Source organism: Alternaria burnsii, assembly GCF_013036055.1.
Source record: "Alternaria burnsii strain CBS107.38 chromosome Unknown 28, whole genome shotgun sequence".
NCBI lineage: Eukaryota > Fungi > Ascomycota > Dothideomycetes > Pleosporales > Pleosporaceae > Alternaria > Alternaria burnsii.
Genome location: NW_024066135.1, coordinates 4,263 through 25,013, shown reverse-complemented (window position 1 = coordinate 25,013; position 20,751 = coordinate 4,263). Strand labels below are relative to the sequence as shown.

The 20,751-nt window shown below is 51.2% G+C and overlaps 10 protein-coding genes across 10 annotated transcripts; 5 read left to right on the top strand and 5 right to left on the bottom strand.

Moving 5' to 3' along the window:
* Nucleotides 1-247: 247 nt before the first annotated feature.
* On the top strand, nucleotides 248-1,171 carry GT037_011147 (dihydrodipicolinate synthase n-acetylneuraminate lyase; the record flags this gene model as incomplete). The annotated part of the gene is made up of 1 exon (XM_038936194.1): nucleotides 248-1,171. One exon carries the CDS (start codon nucleotides 248-250, stop codon nucleotides 1,169-1,171), a length of 924 nt encoding a protein of 307 aa, XP_038781090.1.
* Nucleotides 1,172-1,546: 375 nt separating this feature from the next.
* On the bottom strand, nucleotides 1,547-3,101 carry GT037_011146 (amino acid transporter; the record flags this gene model as incomplete). Its single annotated transcript, XM_038936193.1, has 3 exons — nucleotides 1,547-2,556; nucleotides 2,606-2,867; nucleotides 2,919-3,101. 3 exons carry the CDS (start codon nucleotides 3,099-3,101, stop codon nucleotides 1,547-1,549), a joined length of 1,455 nt encoding a protein of 484 aa, XP_038781089.1.
* Nucleotides 3,102-4,782: 1,681 nt separating this feature from the next.
* On the bottom strand, nucleotides 4,783-5,515 carry GT037_011145 (uncharacterized protein; the record flags this gene model as incomplete). Its single annotated transcript, XM_038936192.1, has 2 exons — nucleotides 4,783-5,216; nucleotides 5,260-5,515. The coding sequence occupies 2 exons, from the start codon at nucleotides 5,513-5,515 to the stop codon at nucleotides 4,783-4,785; spliced, it is 690 nt and encodes a 229-aa protein (XP_038781088.1).
* A 1,239-nt stretch (nucleotides 5,516-6,754) lies between these two features.
* Nucleotides 6,755-8,412, top strand: GT037_011144 (sugar transporter stl1; the record flags this gene model as incomplete). Its single annotated transcript, XM_038936191.1, has 2 exons — nucleotides 6,755-6,816; nucleotides 6,867-8,412. 2 exons carry the CDS (start codon nucleotides 6,755-6,757, stop codon nucleotides 8,410-8,412), a joined length of 1,608 nt encoding a protein of 535 aa, XP_038781087.1.
* Nucleotides 8,413-8,749: 337 nt separating this feature from the next.
* On the bottom strand, nucleotides 8,750-9,040 carry GT037_011143 (uncharacterized protein; the record flags this gene model as incomplete). Its single annotated transcript, XM_038936190.1, has 1 exon — nucleotides 8,750-9,040. A coding segment is annotated over one exon (291 nt), but the record flags the coding sequence as incomplete, so codon positions are not given.
* Nucleotides 9,041-9,599: 559 nt separating this feature from the next.
* Nucleotides 9,600-10,064, top strand: GT037_011142 (uncharacterized protein; the record flags this gene model as incomplete). The annotated part of the gene is made up of 1 exon (XM_038936189.1): nucleotides 9,600-10,064. The coding sequence occupies one exon, from the start codon at nucleotides 9,600-9,602 to the stop codon at nucleotides 10,062-10,064; it is 465 nt and encodes a 154-aa protein (XP_038781085.1).
* A 2,515-nt stretch (nucleotides 10,065-12,579) lies between these two features.
* Nucleotides 12,580-12,963, top strand: GT037_011141 (uncharacterized protein; the record flags this gene model as incomplete). Its single annotated transcript, XM_038936188.1, has 2 exons — nucleotides 12,580-12,804; nucleotides 12,856-12,963. 2 exons carry the CDS (start codon nucleotides 12,580-12,582, stop codon nucleotides 12,961-12,963), a joined length of 333 nt encoding a protein of 110 aa, XP_038781084.1.
* A 799-nt stretch (nucleotides 12,964-13,762) lies between these two features.
* Nucleotides 13,763-14,723, top strand: GT037_011140 (uncharacterized protein; the record flags this gene model as incomplete). The annotated part of the gene is made up of 4 exons (XM_038936187.1): nucleotides 13,763-13,868; nucleotides 13,938-14,039; nucleotides 14,093-14,154; nucleotides 14,262-14,723. 4 exons carry the CDS (start codon nucleotides 13,763-13,765, stop codon nucleotides 14,721-14,723), a joined length of 732 nt encoding a protein of 243 aa, XP_038781083.1.
* Nucleotides 14,724-15,002: 279 nt separating this feature from the next.
* On the bottom strand, nucleotides 15,003-16,697 carry GT037_011139 (uncharacterized protein; the record flags this gene model as incomplete). Its single annotated transcript, XM_038936186.1, has 5 exons — nucleotides 15,003-15,364; nucleotides 15,431-15,561; nucleotides 15,638-16,097; nucleotides 16,177-16,378; nucleotides 16,521-16,697. 5 exons carry the CDS (start codon nucleotides 16,695-16,697, stop codon nucleotides 15,003-15,005), a joined length of 1,332 nt encoding a protein of 443 aa, XP_038781082.1.
* Nucleotides 16,698-19,283: 2,586 nt separating this feature from the next.
* GT037_011138 (uncharacterized protein) lies at nucleotides 19,284-20,512 on the bottom strand (the record flags this gene model as incomplete). The annotated part of the gene is made up of 2 exons (XM_038936185.1): nucleotides 19,284-20,073; nucleotides 20,130-20,512. 2 exons carry the CDS (start codon nucleotides 20,510-20,512, stop codon nucleotides 19,284-19,286), a joined length of 1,173 nt encoding a protein of 390 aa, XP_038781081.1.
* Between the last annotated feature and the right edge of the window lie 239 nt (nucleotides 20,513-20,751).

Below are 20,751 nucleotides of genomic sequence, written 5' to 3'. Positions count from 1 at the left end.
CTAACCATATCCGGCAGTTCACTCCGGAAGTCCACTCCTGTGGATGATGCCCCGCAACATCCATCCTGACATCCCTACATTCCTGAGAATTGTGAAGTGTTAATAGAGCCTCATATTCCAGTAAACACCACTGTTGTCCTTCTTCTCAGTATCCAGCATCTTGCACACCGTACGCCTTCTAATTACGTACGATCCTCACCTACGAATCTTTTATTTGGACTATCCCTTTTCGAACTCTGCACAAGCTATGGCGCCTCGAGAGCTTAGCGGCATCCTAGTAGCACTTATCACGCCTTTCACCGACGATGGAAAGACGGTGCATGAGGGCAGGCTACAAGCACATATCAACCGGATGATCGATGCTGGAGTCCATGGTCTTGTCCCTGGAGGCACAACAGGCGAGTTCACAGCCATGAAATCAGAGGAGAGAAAGAACGGCCTGGAACTTGTCATTAAATACACAGCGGGAAGGGTTCCTGTTGTAGCTGGCATTGGCGCCTTGTCGACGTGGGAGTGCGTCGATCTAGCTACCCATGCAGCTAAGGCTGGTGCTGATGCATTGATGGTCGTTCCTCCGTTTTATGATCCTGTCAACTACCAGCAGCTGCGGACACTGATGAAGGAGGTACACGAAGCATCACACCTGCCCATAATGTTTTACAACATTCCTTCTGCTAGCGGCATCACCCTTTCCCCCACGGAGCTAGCGTCTCTGTCAGAAGTAGGCGTTCAATACATGAAAGACACATCAGGAAACGCGCCGGCGCTGACGGAGCTGCTTTTCGAGCTCGATGACAAGATTACGGCATTTAACGGCTGGGATACCCTCACCTTCTACGGCCTTGCTGCAGGGGCCAAAGGTTCAGTGTGGGGCGCTACCAACATCATACCTGAGCTTTCAGTAGAGCTGTGGAACAAGCTGGCCGTTCAGGGCGATCTTCAGGGCGCGCGAGAGCTGTGGAGGAAGATCTTTCCCATCTGCAAATTCCTCGAGAGCCACAACTACCCTTCTGCGGTCAAGACGGGCATGGAGCTGCGAGGGTGGGAGACGGGTGGCCTGCGAAGGCCGTTTGATTTACTCGCAAAAGAGCAAACCGAAGAGCTGGCAGGCTATTTGAGCTCGTTAGGGTTACAGACGGTGAAGGGCAAGTGGCTGTCAAACAACGCTTGAAGTCATGCGGCTAGATCATGACTATTCGAGAAGTCGATATTGAAATCATGTATCATGTATGTCGTTGGTAGCTTCAATGAAACCTTGTGACTGCAAAAAGGCCTTCGTGATCTTGACCCTGACTATCATACAGCGATGATTCTATCCTTGAGGATAACTAATATCGAACAAGTCAAACCGTTACATCGTGCAAACAACATAGTTCCAAAGATCAATCTCAATATCCACAATATACCTGTGTCGCTAGTGGTCTACACCGCAGGACTTGCGAATATCAGACATGTTTGAACGCAGAATACTCTAACCACAGACAAAAGGACACGTTTCAATACCTAGACGACCGGTATGGTAACAGATGCTAACTACATCACTCACTTAGTGTCCGCTACTGCCCGAGTTGGAGTTGTCAGCACAAGACCAAGCACCAGACGTCCCAGAATTGTAGTCGTCAATGATACCAACAATAGCACTGTATGAACCAGCGACCATGATGAATGTCCCGATAAGAATCACAAACGAGGCCCAGACAACGCCAATTACCCATTTGGTGCCTTTATTTGGGCGTTTGAGGTTATCATACAGCCACATAGCTCCGAGTGGTTGCATCGACATGAATGTAGCAAGCAGAGCGCCGACGAGCGATATGAGGGAGCCAAAGTTTGGCACGGCCGAGCAGATGACATAGGCTGTGAGCGTAACACCAAGCGTGCACGAAAGCCATGTAATCCAGTGGGTCTTGGAGTTCGAGACAAGGTGCTTGGAACCTTTCATTATGCGGAGGAAGACATACTTGGCTGGGTAGTGGGTGACGAGGCAAGTCGAAGCGATGAGACCGGTGATAGCGAGGCCATAGCAGACGCGCTTGAGAAGAGGGCCAGCAGAGCCAAGAGCAGGAGATGCCACGTAGGAGCCACAGAAGTAGTAAACCACGACACCGACGATGATATAGATAGCTGTCATCGTACCCTGGCATATGTACATGGCTTTGTTGTAGTCCCTGGGGTCGCGCATCTCAGACATGATGGCAAAGAAGGCGGGTGTGCCAGCGTAGGCGAAGACAAAGGTGTTGAGAGCGGACATTGCCTCGATGAATGTGGGGTTTCCAATCAACTTGTAATCTGAAACGAACGTTCCATCTTGAGGCGCAGCTGCTGGACGATCCTGGAGGCCCACTGCGATAGTCAAAGTAAGCAGCGCGGTGATGATGGATATAACACCAGCCCATGCGAGCCACGAGATCTTTCCAAGAGTCCTAATCGAGCCAGTCAAGAAGCCAATTACGGCGGCCACGGCGACAAAAACAGCAGTACATGCTCCGTGCAGGGAAAGGGCGTTGAGGGCGGTAGAGATACTCGAAAAGCCAGCCGCAGCCACACAGATCCACCCTTTCGATCGTTAGTATTTCACCGTTTCTCACGTCGTCGAGGTACTCACAAAGCATGAAGGCAACGCTCATGAACTCTTTGCCAAATTTGCCGCCCATCATCTCACCCACGTCTACAATACTGTAGACCTCAGGATGATTGAGCCTGAATCTACCAACCACGTAGTTACCCCAAGTAATTGTACCCCCAATACCAATCATGCAGAGCACTCCGGGAATCACACCAAGCGCGTCGAATGCAGACGGGATGGAAAGCACACCCAGCCCGATCTGTGTCTTGATCATGACGACAACAGAACCCATCCAGCCAACCTAGGTTTGTAAGCTAATGCGCAACATGTACGGGGAGATGCGAGGACATACATCGCGATAGTTGGGCCCCTCCTCTGTAATCTCGCCAAAGACGTCGTCGGTGATGGAAACCCTGCGTCCGCCTGTGCTGAACACACTGCCTCTGCGGTGTGTCGTCTGCGGTTCAAGATCATACTCATTTTTCTCTTCGGGCGACCGAGTCGTATCAAGGTTGCTATTCGGCTCGTAAGACATGGTGAGACTAGAGTGGCACGACCGGGTGCATGGAAGATGAAGATGAAGAAGACGAGGTTCCGATGACGGTAGAGATGGGTGGACACCCTCAGACTGGCTGTGATCAATGTTTGACGAGATTTAGGTCAGGGCTGAAGTGGTGAACGCTTGGTGTTTATGAACTAAAACTGGTTCCCTTCTGTAGTTCGATCTGGGGTACATGTACTGGTACGTAATTCACAGGGCCCTTTGGAGCGCCTTCATCGCACTTTTGTCAAGAGCCACAGCGATCCCCATGAACGCTAAGGTACGCACAGGCCGAGTTCCTGTCCCAACGCTCACGTGCTGTCGCCGGGAATCGTTCCGAGCGGCGAACTGATAGAAGCCGGAATGAAACACCGAATCTGCAATGGTGGCACCTCTCCCGAGATATCTGATCCTAGTCAGAGAAATGCCTCATTGTACATCTTCCACGCCAACCCGAGACAACGTCGGTTACGAAAGGCGATAAGGTTACTGGGACCGCCGTATGTTCAGGCGCCTATGGTCGCATTTTTGAAAAGTTTACTCATCTCTCCGATGGCTGCAGTCATTCTATCAAGGAGTGACATCAGGCATTGGCGAGCGCTGGGCGGGGTATTGAGCTTAACATCGTGTCTAGAGGTCCTCGCAAACTTAGCATACTAGTTGCGCCATCTAGTCGGAAATTTGAAGCCTGACAGTGACGCAACAACGCGTGGGATCGCGGCTCTAGTGCGTTGTTTTCCTGGGGATGGGAAAGGGTCGAGGGTCTTGTGCGGAGAAGGCGTCAGGCCAATGAGGCTTAGCTCTAGAAGATCATGACGCTAGTCCGATAGAGAGGGATCACTTCCGAGCTAGCAGCATGACAGCCAACCGTGCATCGGACCTTCCGGTCTCTCACAAACTGGGAACTGAATTGTCTGGGTTCAAGCTGAGATGTCATCACCGCCGCTGGCGCTCAAAGCGACACATGGGAATCAACGTCAACGTGCCATCTCGCAGATGATCTCTTAATATACAGCAATTCACGTCTGCCCCTTGTGTCTTCACTACCATCCATTCGAAGCGCTGGAGTACAGAGTGCGTCTAGCCACAACCCATGAGCCTGGACCGGAGTGGATGCTGCGGCACTTCACGTCGTTGGAATCCTATGGCGGTCTAATAGTATAGAGTACAGGATGATACGATAATCGCATTGCTCCAGACTCATCAGCAGACTCGGTGCCGGTTTCGGTTTCTGCGCTTTCGGAGCATCATCTGGTTGAAGTAGAACCCTTCGACGCGTGCATTGGCTGCACGCGAAGTGCTTTAGACTTTGCGACATTATAAGTTGACGGCGCCAGCGGGTCGCATCACGTGGAGTATCAGGAACATGTTGAGACCATCACTACCCTGATGCCTACAACGGAGCCGCGATTCAACAGATTGACATCTACAGCCGAAGCAAATGTTTACATCATCGCACATACCCTCAACCTACCAAGTCAGAACACGGCGACGGTCTTTCGGTTCCAAATCTTACCAGCCGTCGATGTATGCGAACATGGCAACGGCACTGGCCAAGGTGTGGTGTGGGATTTAGGGAGATATGGGAACATGTTCACGCCACTGCGGCCGATCGCAGGCGATGTTCTCCCTGAGCTGTCGCAATAACACCTTGTCAAGCGGGTTGCCATACCTCTCATGCTTCTCCACTTGTCACCGCCTCGTTATGTACCTTCTCGCAGTACTTCTTTAGATCCTCACACCAGAGGCCGACCTTGCCTTTCAGCGTGTCCTCGTACAAGACCTTGACAAGCCTCGAAAGCATGCCACCCATGATTTCCCAGGTCCTAACTTCGCACTCGTTCTCACCGGTGACGATGACCTCATGAAATCTTTCCAGCTTCATGCCGAACGCGTACATGCCTCCATTGCCCGTCCAGCTCACCCTGTATACCTTGCTGAGATCAGCCGTGAATGCTGGATCCTCGAGTTGTTCGGGCGTAAGGTACGATGTCGGCGACGAGGGGGTGCAGATGTCTACGACCTTCAGCGGTGTCAAAGTGACAGCGTCCGGTTTGTCTGCGTTCATAACGACGGTGAAACGCATTGTGCAGCCGATGGTCATACGATCTTGGGCCTGGAGATATGTGTATAAAGTCAGCGTCTGTTTCACGTCGCAGTCGTGCGGCGTCATCGCTTGCCTTTCCATCTTGCGGGCCCTCAGGGGACGAGGGTTGTGTGAGGATTTCCGCGCGAGGGACCCAAGTGTTCCATGCCGGATAGTTGGCGGCGTGGAGGACCGTGTCGAAAACGAGCGGTGCTGGGGCGCGTACGACGGTCGAATAGGAAATCTGGAAAACGGCATTCTCTCGCGGAACGATCTTGGAAGTGACACCGTTAGACGGCGGCCAGGCTGCGGTTCCAGACATGGCGCAGTGAGTCGTTTGCGTGGATGCGCATGGTGAGCGGCACTTGGAGTGTTGTCACTCACGCCCGGCTGACGACCCGGAAGCTTGCTGACCCGCGTTGGCACGAGAAGATGTCTTATCGATAAGAGCTGTGGTGTACTTCACGTGACACCTCGTGGAACAGCACCCGTTCGGCAATCTATCCGAACAACTCGTCCATGTGTCCCCACACTTCTACGCCATCTTGAGCCCCACGGCTATTGATTTCTCCGCATGCCCACCGTCTTCAGGCGCATCGGTCTGGTCTACATATTGTGCACGTCGCACTTGTCCTGTCCGCAGCCCACAACAGTCTCATACCATCAACACAGCTTCTGTCTGAGGCATATTTGCTATAAAGCATCCCGCGGTTTCCGTACGCGCCAAATAGCATTGCGACGCGTGATGGTCTCGCCATGAGTTGTCGGCCGGTGGTGAATTGGAATCACACATTAGCCGGTTGCTGCACGAAAAGCAAAGACTCTGGAGCATTGAGCTTCGTATTGGGAAAGTGAAGCGTCCGATTTCTTGTCAACTTGGTCAAAACGTCATTGCACAGCATTGCCCTGTCACGCATCTTCGTCGGCAATTGAAGCGGCGACTTCGGGACTCACGCCGACCAACAATTTTTCCAGAAAGACCACGACCCCTTCCTTTCCATATCAATGAATAACTCGAGGCTTTCGGCCGCCGCAGTCTGGTCACACGGAACTCTTCGCATGCAATTTGGCGCGGAGTCTCGCATTGCAAAGCTTCAAGCAGCTTCTATAATGTTGTGCTCTACTCGGCGCAAGGCTTGATGTCGGTAAGCTTCAGGCAAGTGCAGCGGCGTCTGTGCAGCTGGGCGGATTACCGCGTCTGGTAAGCCTTGGATCGCTCGACCACGGCCGCACAAGATTTTCCTTCAGCTAGCAAGTCTGAAGACCTGAAATTCTGAAAGATCCGCACTACCATGGTTGCATCTGGAGACGTTCCCGCCATCTAGCGCTGCTGAGGGGCCGCCGTTCCAGCTATTGGGGCCCCATGGGTACAGAGTCTCCACACCGTTGAACGACCACGCGCGCAGGCCACGATGTAACCTGGTTGAACTCACGGCAGTATGCTATAAAGAGGTCTGGTCGCTCATGCGACGTCCGATGCCTGCGTTTTGAGCTCTAGAATCCTCTCGTGGCTCTACACACCCAATCCTGGGTACGACATCGCGCTACGCCATTTTCGACCATGGACAAAATATCAAAGTACAATGTCGTCCATCGATATGAGAAGCGCAGCCTGCTCATCGCGTGCGTCTTTGCCGAAGGAAGTTTGTAGACTTGGCTCACCATGATGACAGGATCAATTGCATCGCCGGACTATCAATTCTGTTCTTCGGTTACGACCAAGGGATGATGGGAGGTGTCAATACCGCCTACGACTATTACACACTCATGGGCTTCGGCCACAAAGGTGCGGATGGTGGTCCCGTTGTTGACGATACGTTGCTCCAGGGCGGCATCGTTTCAGTGTATTACCTCGGGACTTTGGTGGGCTGCTTGGTCGGAGGCTCCATTGGCGACCGCTTCGGACGCATCAAGACCATCTTCGTCGGAGCTGCTGTCGCGACTGTCGGCGCATGCTTACAATGCTCAGCGATGAATCACGAGTGGATGATTTGTGCGCGGCTTGTCAACGGCTGGGGTACTGGCATTCTCAACTCTATCATTCCCGTTTGGGCCACGGAGACTGCGGAACATACCTCGCGCGGTCAATTCATCGCTATCGAATTCACACTCAATATCCTCGGTGTGGTCATCGCATACTGGCTTGAGTATGCATGTTCCTTTTACGGCGACGGTACTTCGTCTTTCATCTGGCGCTTCCCCATCGCATTCCAAATCCCGATGCTCATGATACTCATGGCTGCCGTCATGTTCTTCCCGGAGTCGCCGCGTTGGCTTGTCAAGGTCGGTCGCGAGGCCGAAGGACGGTACGTGCTGAGTCGGCTTCGAGGTGACGCGGGGGAAGACAGGGAGAGAGCGGAGACTGAGTTTCAAGAGATTGTGGCTTCTTGCGAGTTGGAGCGGTCCAACTTCCGTAAGCAGAGCTACTTTCACATGCTGTTTGGAATCGGCTCTGGCAAGCTGCATACTGGTCGTCGCGTTCAGCTTGTGGTTTGGCTCCAGATCATGCAAGAATGGGTCGGTATCGCCGGTGTTACAATCTATGCGCCTACCATTTTCGGCATTGCAGGTATGAGTCCAGCAAAGCGACAGTGGATCTCAGGCCTCAACAATATCTTCTACATGTTCGCGACACTTATCTGTGTCTTCACTCTGGACCGTATTGGCCGCCGATGGACTTGCTACTGGGGTTCGGCAGGGCAAGGAATCGCAATGGCGCTCGCCGGAGGGTTCTCCTACCTAGGTCAAGAAGCCACGAAGCGTGGCGACACCAGTGCGGCATCATCATACGGTAACGCGGCGGTATCTATGGTCTTCATCTTCACAGCCATTTTCGGAGCAACATGGTTGACAGTCCCATGGCTCTACCCCGCAGAGATTTTCCCGCTCGAGGTACGCGCAAAGGGCAACGCTTGGGGCGTCGTCGGCTGGTCTATCGGAAACGGCTGGCTCACGCTCCTCTGCCCAATCATGTTCGATTCTCTCGGTGAGAAGACGCTGTACATCTTCGCCGCATGCAACGCGATTACGATCCCCATGGTTTGGGCACTGTACCCTGAGACGAACCAGCGCACGCTTGAGGAGATTGACCTGCTTTTCGCATCGGATAGTATCTGGAACTGGGAGGCAGAGAAGAACTTTGCGGCGCTGCAGGAGACGCTTCCTTTCGAGGCTACATCGCACGCAGCGAAGAATGATATCGAGCGCGTTTCGCTGTAGAATTTGTGGTACTCATGTCACTCAATGCTCTATCTGTGTACGGCTTACTCGAAAGCGAATTCTAATTGATGTAGTTAATCTTAAGCTTGAGATCTTTCCTCAACCCCTCACTACATAACCCTCCTCTATGCACTCAACATGTTTCCTGTCTCATGTTCAATAAGGACTAAAATGCTCATACAGATTCGATATCCTCCCGTTCATTCTTAGCCTTAACCCCCCTAGTTGACGCCGTAGTTGATCCAGAAACCGACCAACGAGCCGACTTGGTATGCTACCTGCAGGAGGGGAAAGAAATAAGTACAGCACATCCTGGAAGTAGAAATTGATACATGCGTCAAGATCCCCAGTGAACAGTCCACGAACAGTGGTAGAAGCGACCTCCGCAATGTAAGATGGGATGATACCCGTCAAAGCACCCACACCAAAGCCAGGCAAGGCTCGACTTGCATACAGCATCGGCAAGCTCGAGGTCGTAGCCGTTATAAGAACAGCACCAATCTAAAAGACAGCGCAGCTGACTGGCATCGCCCTGATCCGGCCAAACGTCTCGATGGACGGCCAAGCAAAGAGTGATACAAAGAAACCTGCCGCGAGGTGGGACGAGGCGATATTTGACGTGTTGGATGTACTGTCTTTTGCGGCGGCCTTGCTATGCATACTACAGCGACGACTGGACTTGAACGAGCAGGAGAGTCATGCAGCTTCAACGATCACAGTCACCCAATCGTCATAGGCTCATGGTGCTAGACTCTGCGATTGTGCGAATATGCTATGGAGATGGAGTCAGCAGGGGACCGTGCGCGGACAAGAGAAAGCTAACATCGTTCTGCCGCTTTAGAGTTTGTTCCTCAAATACATACGCTGCATGTCTTTATTCCACTACACTCCTGTTGATACCGCTGTTCCTGTTGTTGTGCAATGCCAACAGCAATGTTCAGACAGTATGTCGCGTCCCTTCCTATTAGGGCAAGGTGGCGTTGCTTGCCATGCGGGGATCGATAGTTGACTTGTCTAAACGGCCGAGCTATCCGGTAAGACTAAGCACAGCATCGCTTGCGTCAGAGACCCCGATTACCCGGATAGGACTAGAAAACCACCCACTTCCTTACAGTCCTCCCTTCCCTTATTCTGAAGTCAGCAATTCTTCTGCATACCTATACACGAGGTTTCGGACAAATCTCATCATGAACATTGGTTTCATCGTTTTTGGCTGTATTCTGGCCTTTACACTTTGCCCCACCCTTATATTGTTCCTCTTTTTCAGTTGCTTAGACGGGTACAAGGCGTACAAACGTACCAAAGCCTGGGATAAAAGCCGTCACCAGCACTCCATCAACACACAGCCATCTGAAACCATCCGCTGCCTCCCTGAAAAGGATGGCGATCTGGAATTCTACGACACTGAGGACGAGGAAGAACACCATCAGCGCAAGGCTGAGGAGAAAGCAGACCAGCACCTCACTTTCTATGGGAAATTTTGGAAAGAGTTCCGCTACCAGCAATCAGGCAAGATAGGATTGGACGAAATGAAGAAGAAGGATCGCGAAGAGAGGAGGAAATTGGCTAAAGCGGTAGTGAGGGAATTAGACCTCAGGGAGCGCAACAAGGTGAAGAACACCAACAAAGTGCAGTCCTTGGGGACTTTGTAGGCGAAGTCACGATGTATGTCCAATAAGCCTGCAGCAACACATCCTGTATGTTTTTCTGTGTCTTCCCTATTCGCGAGCTAGTGTTGTGACGTTGAGTCGTGGAATGACAGTCTAAAGTGCATCTCAGCATGGTGGCACGCACGTCATCATGAAATAGTCAACACGTATCTGCGAAGACATGAGTGAGCTAGAGAGGAAGCTGGAGTTAGAGGAATAGAACTGCCGATTGAGAAGTCGATCTAAAGTCGAGAATGCGCATCCTGGTAGTTCCTCCGCACGAACAACAAGATCATCAGAATGCATTCAGTCAGCCGTACATTATCAATAGCTTGTTGCAGACAGTAACTTAAGTAGGTTGTTTAGATCCTATCGTGAAAGTCGTGAGAGATATCAACGTTTGCTCATTGTGGCATGTACAGTTGTTGACGCCGAGATAGCTCAGCTGAGGATTACCGTGCCGGTGCGCGTAGTGCACAGGTTCGCGTAACGCCCCACCCCCACAACAACACATCTTCATCGCGTCACAATTCCGCTGAGTGGCGTCGGATTCGAAAAGCGATTGGAGAAATAGAATCACACGAGCCAGGAGATGATTTCATATATAGCAAAGCCATTGCCAAGTACGATCTCTAGCGCAGTACACTCGTTCGAAGGAACTAAGGCCTGACAAGAGCCCGCAACGTTGCGCATCAAATCCTCCACCCAGAATACGAAGCCGAGCTTGTACGACATATCAAAACGCTTACTTAACGAAGTTCACCGGACGGTTGGCTAGCAGAGAGGTCTCCAAAAGCTGCGTTACCCGGTTCCTCAGGCGTTTGAGCTGCGGTACTCATGAAGCTATCGTGTTGTGGGTGGGGCTTTACGCGCACCGATACTGTACAATCAACCGCCGGCGAACCCCGCGCGGAGAACTGGTGAGTGCCAACTGCGCCACCCCAGACTACGGCAAGCGCCCGTTTACAGCCTGCTCGACGTGAGACGAAGCTGCGCCTTCAGGCTTCGCGAAAGTCACCGCTTATGCTCTGCGTCCCTTGACTCTCTTCGCACCCCAATACATATCACAACTGATCAATCATGACCGATGTTTATAGTCTGGGAAGAGCATGCTTATGCCCGATGCAGCTTCTGAAGCGTTCGCCGTGCGACAGCTTCGATCTGCCGTGTTTGTGCGTCTAATGCTCATGGTCAGGTAACACATGTGCCGACATAGCCACAAATATCTCTGGAATGATGACTTGATAGTAGTGGATAAAGTGCGTCTACCAGTAAGAGGTCAACGCTAACGATCAAGAATCAGGCAAGCAGTTACGTCGCCGACCACTTGAACCCCGACAATGTAAAGGACAGGGAAGATCGTGAAACAACCGCTGCAAGCAGTACGTGCTGCCGCCAATGAATTCGAAAGCCGTAGTCAGTGGCGGAAGAAGTGCAATTGCTGTGCTACAAGCGTATCATGGGTATGGGGCTGAAGCTTAGCTGTGTACGCCCCTAAGGTTTCCCCAGCGGTTGAACTGCACGACGAATCTACGCTACTGTACAAAGCACGGGAAAAGCATGAAAGGTCAATAAGAAAAGCCTCGGTCTAGATGCCTACCGTCGCTCTCTACCAAGATAGGTTCACATCTGTGCCGTACCTCCTGTCCTTGGTGCTGCTGGGAGCAGGCCCTCGGTGGCTGTTGTGAGGTACTTAACTTCGATTACTTCCACTTCTGGACCAGGTAGGCGATAGATTGCATCTGAAGTATCAGCGTACTATGTCATCCTAGTCTAGTCATTAGGGGATGCCTTAAAGTGAACGATGACATTGACACCGGCACCCGGGTTGTACAAAGTAATCTTACATAGTTGCTAACTTTTCGTTCCGTAATGTTTCTGTTGCATATGAGACCTCTAGGTATAGTCGCCGTTCAGAAGTCTACAAGCATTTCCACTGGTCCAGAGCCATGCAGGGTCTGGGGGCCTTACATAATTCATCTACCGGTGGCTAGCGTCGGGCCTTGCATCGATATTATAGATCCGTCAGGAAGGGGCCGCTCCGCCCGCCCCTTGGAAGCGTGCCTTATTGGTTCGTTGGACAGGGGTAGTACCACAACCCACAGAGGCTCAGATGTATCGCGTAAAGAGTTACTACAGCCTAGGCCTCCCACTATCGCAGACAACCTTGAGATGCCGGCCTAGCTTGTCTATCCTGAGTTCCATTCAACCAACCCATCTCTAGGGGCTTTCCGGATCTCACTACCGGTCCTATCGCGCAGACAGCATCGCACTCCTTGTAGCCTTCTTTTTCATATGGTACCGCCAAGTAGCGTCAACAGGCAAGTAATTTCCCAACTCGAGACGGTTAGGCGCTTCTATCAAGGCCTCCCGCCGCAGCTCCTCACTCTCGCAATGCAAGCTCAGTACAGACGCTCTCTCATGTATAAAAGGCCTTTGATCCATCGTCAATCCATCGAAGCACTTCATTCAAGCTTTAACGACAACACTTCACTCATACTCGAATCTTTCGCTCAATATGCAGCTTACCAAGTACCTCTCCGTTCTGGCCTTTGTGCCATTCTTGGCCGTTGCCAACCCACTTGCTGTCGAAGATCTCTCTTCTGTCAACCGCTTTCCTCTCGAAGCCCGTGGCGGCATCGACTTCTGCGGCAGCGACTTGCGCGCAGCCGGCGACTCTTGCACGTTTGGCGGCGGCGAATCGGACCCGCATGCTTGTGGTATCAAGGACAGAGCTGTAGTGGTAAGTCTTTGCATCTTATGGATTGTAGATCTGAAGTCTGACAACAGAAAGCTGTACTGCGTGAACGGCAAGTGGGCTATCAACCACCGCTGCGCTCAGGGCCAACAGTGCATGTGCGACAAGGGCACTCCCAAGCGAGGCAACCTCGTCTGCCGATAGAGAATCGACTACTTCTTAGTTGTAAGCGTGGCAGGGCAGACATTAGAGCCGTGGAACTATATATTGGAGAGGCTCTTCTTTATGCAACTTTAGCTACCCCTCTACGTATCTCTCCGTAACCACAGTATATTCTACTAGATTCTACTCGCAGTGCATATTGGAAAACGTGATCTAAGAAATATCAAAGTGTGACGTAGATCTAACGTGGGTATGTAGTTGATACACTAGTTGGGGTGATGAAAGTATTTGTTGTGAATATATAGTCTACAGGAATCTCATCCCCAAGCTAGTACCAATGGCTCTCAACTCATATATGGCTGATGAGTGACACCTTCCTTAAGTGCTTTCAGCTGCAACGCAAGCAGCTTGGATACGTAACGGGTTATGGGAAGGAAGCTAACTATAATCCAAAGATTTGGCACACCAGACTCCCTGAAAGCTGTCTTGGCTTCTCCCTCCTCATCTACACCCCAGATCGGTTCACCTCTGCTCGTGATCTCATTCCCAAGTGGAGCGCGGATAGATTCAATCGTATTTGTGAAACTAGTCGCAAATACAACTATATGGAATTCTCTCTCTCGACCTCTACTCAAAACCGCTTTATCCTCCGTGAAGTGGTCGATATAACCCTGCTCAACCTTGATCTCCTTGCAAGCGCCTGCGTCGAAGTAGAGACCGCCGTTGCGAGTTTGACCCAATGTCACATTGCCTGTGTTACGCTGACCCCTCCACGTTCGCAAGCATTTAGCATTCAAGCCATCCAAAAGCGGCTTATCGAGATGTTCTAGTACTACACGTCATGTGTGAGAAGCCCAACTCTGTAGACGTTATCACCGCCGCTACTGTGATAGAAAAGGCCCAGTCTCGACCAGATCTCAAATTCCTTGTTCCGTTTACTCGACGATGTATGTGTACTGCCCCGATGAGCGGATGCGTTTCCCATCAGGCAAAGAATGAAGCTGACTCTGATTCAGATGATAAGTCGTATTGTGAGGCTAAGGACCTTATTGAGAGCGGCGAACTTGGAGAGATTCACGCGGTTGAGACCTGGATGAGCGACGTCCAAGATCCTGCTGGTAAGCGAACGCATATGCATCAGATGCTTTATGTCGTAAGCTAAGATTCATAGGTCACTTCGTTGCATTCGCTGCTCATTCTTGCGGCATTTTCCTTGACATGGGTATTTATCACGTAAGTTCTCTCTGTATCTGGAGAGATCAACACGGAACCTCTTTCATACTAGACGGTATCTTTTGGACGTAACGTCCAACCTCACAAACCCGAAAAACCAAGTCAAGCGAGTTACAGCTATCGGTCAACGAGCTGTATACACCGATCTCGCCGCGTTCGGAGATGCTGATAATGCCTGGGGCTTCGTTGAGTTTACCAATGGTAAGGTTTGGACAACACATCTTGCTAGGACAGCGACAAACGGGCTTGAGGACTCAACACGCGTGTGCGGTACAAAAGGGCACAGTATCGTCAGTTCCGCTAGTATCGTCGAGATTCGGGATAAGCATGGCGTTCGCAAGCAGACCGTGCCTGATGCCTTCAAGCTTTTCCCCCAGACGTATGAAACAAATATTACTGGGTTTACCAATGCGATTCTCTTTGACAACCCTTTGACAAGCCTTGCAGAAGATGCTGTTGAGGCGGGAAAGATATGTACTGCTCTTCAGCATTCTTACCGCGCTGGCCAGTCAGTATACTTCAACGATGAAGGATTCCCAATTCTCAATGACGGTACACCGACTCCTTAGTTCTCCAAGATATGAACTTCATGCTGCTTCAACGTTCTGTTTGCTACGATAGTGACTTTATACTCTCTATTGCGTGAACTAAGCGGAACACATTTGTGCTGAACCTCTCCTTGATCATCACTCAGCGAGTTGCCCTCACCATCGTTCACCACAAACTGCTCATAGAGTGTTAGAGGAAAGAAGGGAAAATGTAAGTCTTATTACAAGCTATATATGATGATGACAATGTATGGAGAGATTTCTCGATGAGGGCAAGTTAAATAGCCCTCAAACTTTGATTCAGATGGATTCATAACGTACATTAGTCTCATTCCTGACCTGAATGCCATACGTTCCTGGAGCGTTGGCATTACCGTCAGGTATCTCGTCCACGCGACTAACAACAGTTTTGTTGTATCCCCCGCGCTCCGCATAAGATTCATAGTACATATCACCACGGCCAGATGACCCATCGTCGTGTTGAGCGAGTTGCCGCTCCGAACTATTATCGTCCAGTTCTTTCGTTCGATGACTGTTCCGAAGTTTGATGCCCTTGCCGCTGAAATCGCTGAGAGGGTTCGGGCCAGTTGAGTGGGACTTGGAGGCAAGTATGGTGCTGGACAGGAATTTGCGGAAGACGGGTCTTGTTATGGGGAGACATGCTGATGATGGAGAAGTCAGCATCGGTACTCAAAACGCTGGTCATTTCGGATCGCGAAAACACTCACAAGAGATGATAGCCAAGTATGATTCCGTGCCTGCCCAAATTATGACGCCTTTGACATCCCTTGACATCTCTGTCGTCTTAGCGTTCAGATTGATACACACAATGAGTACAACGATTGACGCAGCACAGACACTACAAGAAAGAGTCAGTCATTGATGTTCAAGGATAGTGCAGCAAAGGAGAAAGCGAGATTTGGAAAGGGACGTACAAGATACCGAACATGAACATGGCCACAACAGCAAACTTTTGACCTGGGCGAAGTCTGAGACTGGCCACCTGGAATACGGGCAGTAGCAAGACTGAGATTTCGAGGAGAAGATGAACCAGGGTCGTGCCGAACATAAACTTGCCGGGATCAATAGTGCACACAGCGTCTTTGATGTTGAAGTTCCAGTATGCTTGGACTGGTACGCAGTGGAAAATAGTCATGAAGGTCCGAATGGTGAGCCAGATTATGGTGCATGCCCCGAGAATATAGATTCCTGGTCGAATGTTGGAGACACTGAACAGGCGCCAATAGAAGCATAGGATAGCTAGCTTGGACATTCCAAGTGACCATGCATATAGGAACTCAGCCATGAAAAGCCCAAACCGGGCATATTCGTCAACTTCCTCTGCGGGATGAGGAATGTCTGCTTTGACGTGGCCGAGACCCATTACAAGCGTCCCTGTCGAGTAAGAGTCAGTGCGTTGGTACTTTGCGGCCGGGAAGAAAGTTTTGGAGATGTTTGGTCGATCCCGACTTACAGTATAACGCAAAGCCACAGTAAAGAGCAGCCGCCACCCAGGAAACCATAGCAAAGTAATCATCCAACCACAGTGCCACATTTGTCATCCTTCGAGAAATTATGCGACAGACTAGGAGGATCGTAGCGACACCAAACGTGATGGTCATAGCGCACATCACGCCAGCGTCCGGCTTGAAACCCATTGCGGTGTTCGTAGTTCGCTATCGAGTTCGCATTGGAGGTGGTCTAGGAGTAGGAAAAATCGATGTAAGACTTTTGAGACGACAGAACCGGCCGAAAGAATCCGAAAAAGGCGTGAATGCTATGGCAGAATGCTCGCTGGTAAAAGAAGACAAGTCACACTGACAGGGGATGATCCTCCAGGAGACGATTGAAGAGCGACCTCTTGTATTGTAGTGGAGAAGCGGAAAGAGAGGGTGGGGACTTGTTAATCATTCCAAGATGACTTGAGCTAGCACTGCACGGAATCGAGGGTTTTGTGCCGCCCGGGATGGTAGCCGCAGAAGTGCCGTGAGACATTCTTAGGTTACAGGCTCTGAATCAACTAGCTGGGATACAATCGGGAACATGAGTGGTCATACGCGAACAAGCGAGTGCGTACAACGATTAAACTTTGATATGCCGGCAGGGATGCAGCATCGATCCCATGTGAAAGTTCCGACCGCCGCATCAACAACATGATCCAGCACTCTGGCACTTTGTAATTTAGGCGACACGCGGGGCTGATCATACAACTTTTGGTGTTCTGGTGTGACACTACTGTCGTATCTCGCTTCTTGTTCTTGGGCATGCCTACAGGCGGTCAGGCCTCGCGACGTTGACGCCATGGGACGCCTTAATAGCCTTACTGGTATGCTACACTTTCGATCTCCCAATGCTTTTACAACAGTCGCTCTTCTCCTTCTTCAGCTTGCTAGACTTGGCGTTTGGGAAGGTGACTCGATTGTACGCCTTTCTTGATCTCACGGAACGTCATGATTGTTTGAAGATGTGGCGGACGAGTGGGCAAGTGGACTTGTCAAGAGTCAAGCGGCCCGATGGGCGGCATGATTTCGGCTTGGATTCTGCACGAGCCGAATGTCGGAACTTGCAAACCTAGATAGTCGACTAAACCTGTTGATCGGTCTGATTGTCGACAAGCTTGCCGTGGCTACTTGATCGTATTGATGAATCGCTCATAGAAAGACTGTCGCATCGCGCGCGACGTGCGTATCCGAGCGTTGCCAGGTATCATCAGTAGCTCCTTGTTCAAAAGGGGCTCCCATCCTTTGACGATATACGATGTTGTACTCCGAATGGACGCATCTTAAACTGTTCTCTTATCCTTGGTTGTCTGGCGTAGTAAAGCATCTCCGCTCAGCGCGTCCCTGAATCAGTGATGCAGGACGGTCGACTGATGCCATTTTGTCTCCGCTCCCGCTAGCGCAGAATGATTAGCTCGATGACTGCGGGATCGGTAGGTAAGGCGATTTGATCCCTGCATGTTGTGGCGCGAACGATGTTGCGACTGCAATTGCGGGGAAGCCGCAATCGCTACGCTCGAACACCCCACGTTCTGGAGCGATGCTGCTGCTGCGACTGCGACAGCACTAGGGTTAAACCTCGTGATAGCCGAGACGGGGTATGATTGTGCTGTACCGTATCCGTGCATCTCGGTCCATGGAAGAAGAAGATTCTTGTTCAACGCTACCTAGGTAGCCTCGGGGTCGTGGGATTCAAGTTCCACAAGCCATAATCTGGAATCACTGTTCGTAGAATAAGAACGCTGCTATAGCTGTTATTATTCGGTTCGTCTCGTGATAAGTGGACCAATGTAACAGTCGACAAGCGGAAGCAAGTACCCATCGATAGAGCACGGAGAGTACTAGCTTCGAGCTACGGTTCGCCCACTTGCCGCTGTTCCGCAATCCTAGTTCCTACGAACGGCGCGCATTGCGTGCGCATCGCATCACTCTCGTGACGTCCAGACCTTAGCTGATTATCGGAATCTTGCATGCCAGTAGAGACGGTGGAAGGAATGGGGCTCCTGTCGGGCTCTGTTCGGTGCTTGCAATCTCGTAGATGCCCATTGTTATTGGTGTTCCTCGCTTTTTCGCCAACCCCTGCCCTGTTGAGATGGACGCTAGCGCACACGCGAAGACCCCAGTAGTGCTGTTACAACTCAACTTTTGCTTGAAGATCTACACCTCCATCGCATCAAGAGAGACTGTTAACGGATCCGCCGGGACATATGGGTAAGACTGCACATGTACATATACTGACGACCATCAAGTGATGCTAGATATAGTGAAGGAGTTGTTGTCACTACATTGTTCTTTTGACGGGCATATGAGCGTGCGTATACTCAAGTATCTGCATGTATCTTTTCGGAGTTTGGGACGCATAGACGCGACATCCGCCTCGGTGCAGACTCAGCGCCGAAGGAGAGCCGGTGCAGGTTCAGCTGAGGCTGCTAGGCCAGTCCTCGGGCCGAAAGTGCCTGAAAACCTCAACAATGCTCCATCCAAGAACCCTCGTGATGGTAGATCGCACAGGGTGCACGTAGAATTGGGGAAGGTGGCCGTGGCGGGATCATCGATCCGAGCGGAAATCTGATGCAGGTTTTGTCAGTCTGATTCTTCAATCACAGGCAAGTCCCCAAGTGGTCAGAGCCATATCGGTCCGTTTCTTGTCCACGAATGCAGGGAGAGTCTGCCCCTGTTTTGTCAAACGCTCCCATGTAAGGTACTCGCGGACCCGCAATGGCAACAATACTACCCCAGAAATTACAGCGACGACCCATTGAGGACGGCCCACTCCTATCCTCCGTGACACATGTCTTGCACGTACGCTAAGGTACGCATCAAAGAGGTATATTACCACCACCAGGAAAACGTCCAATGGCAACAGTCTTGGAGAGCAGGGAAGGCTTGCTACTGAAACAGTCACTTCAATGTCGAAAATCATCGCTCCAAGTCATTGCTGATAAGTACACAATGTCAAAGGCTCTTAGCAGAAAAGTTATGCAACGAATAGGACACTGCAATATTTACAGGCGTGTGCAATGGAATATTTACAAGAAGAAAAGACAGTAAGGCGCCCAACCACCTCCACTGCAGAGTCAAATCAAACGTCGGTTCGCGTAGTCGCACCAATAGCAGCACCATTCTTCGGTAGCAAAAAGTCACTCGCAGGCACCCTACCGTCAGCACCACGCGCCTTCTTCAGCGTAGATGGGTCAACACTTGTGAAACTCGAGTTAGACCAGCTACCCGACTGCCACGAGTTACCTGTAGCCTTGATTCCCGACGCGGTCAAGCTAACCTGCGCACTACCCACATTTGCCACAGCGATGTTGTTGTTCATGGTCGAGCTGGAGCTCCTCAGATTGAAGCCCACGTCACCGTTGTTCCACGCGGTGTTGCGCTCGAAAGTCAAGCTACCCGGGTTTCCGTTATCGATGAAGCCCTTCTTCGCATTTGCAAAAGCCATGGAGTTGCGCACGATGTGGTTGGCGGGCGGATTATCCGTGATACCGAGCTTGAAACCGTTGCCGTCGCCCTCGAAAGAACTGAAGCCCCAGCGGTTGAAGCCGTTACCCCACGCATATACCTCTTCCAGTGTCACGGGTGATCCGAACATGAAGAGGTCGAGCCCGTCATCAACGTTGTCCCATAGACGCGCATTGCGCAGGACATTGCCCTCACCTGAGCCTTCCTTGCATGCGAATCCGTCGGCTGACTCGCCGTTCTTGCGCGGGTCACGGTTGCGATAGGAGTCGAGGTACAGGACAGTGTTGTTCGACGATGCGCCCTGAAGCTGGAAGCCAGTCTCGTAGTTGTCGTGAGTGATCAAAAGCTCGTAGTGGTTGTGCGAGGCGTCCCGGGCGTACACACCGTAGGGGCCGTTGATGATTCTGGACATGGGTCAGTATGCGTGATGGTGATAATCAAGGTAGCCGGCTGTACTTACTCCAGGTTGTAAAACTTCCAGTAATTCGCCTTTTCGATATGGAAAGCACCGCGCTCCTTGTTCGGTAGAGACGCGTCCAAGGCGTATGGCGTGCCAGGCATACCCTCACCATCGATGATGACCTTCTCCTTCTCGAAAGAACGGAGAGTGATAGGCTGAGTCCTAGTGCCGCTCTTGGTGATCTGGACATTGGTGGTCGGTTTGTATGTACCTGCGCGAAGGAGAATCACATCGCCAGCCACGGCAGCGTTGACAGCAGATTGAATCGAGCCGAAGGGGGCGGTAGAAGTTCCCGTTCCCGTGCCTGTTGGCGACACGTAGATGTCTTTCGCGTTGGCAGTAGACAATGCTGCAACTGCAGCAGCAAATGTAAGAGAACGCATAGTAAATATAACCTTGATGGTGGAGATGGGTGTTGATGCGATCTTGTAGGTCAAAGATAAACTGTCTCTCCACGATTACAGGTACCAGGTACCATATATACTCCCACCACGACCGCCTCTTTCGTTATGACATCTCGCATCAAGTATTCCGGCACCAGTCATGAACAATGTCCTTCTCGTGTCAGTTGCCAAGATATAATAGATGAGAAAGCGCTGTTGTCGAAGCTCCACCAATGCCT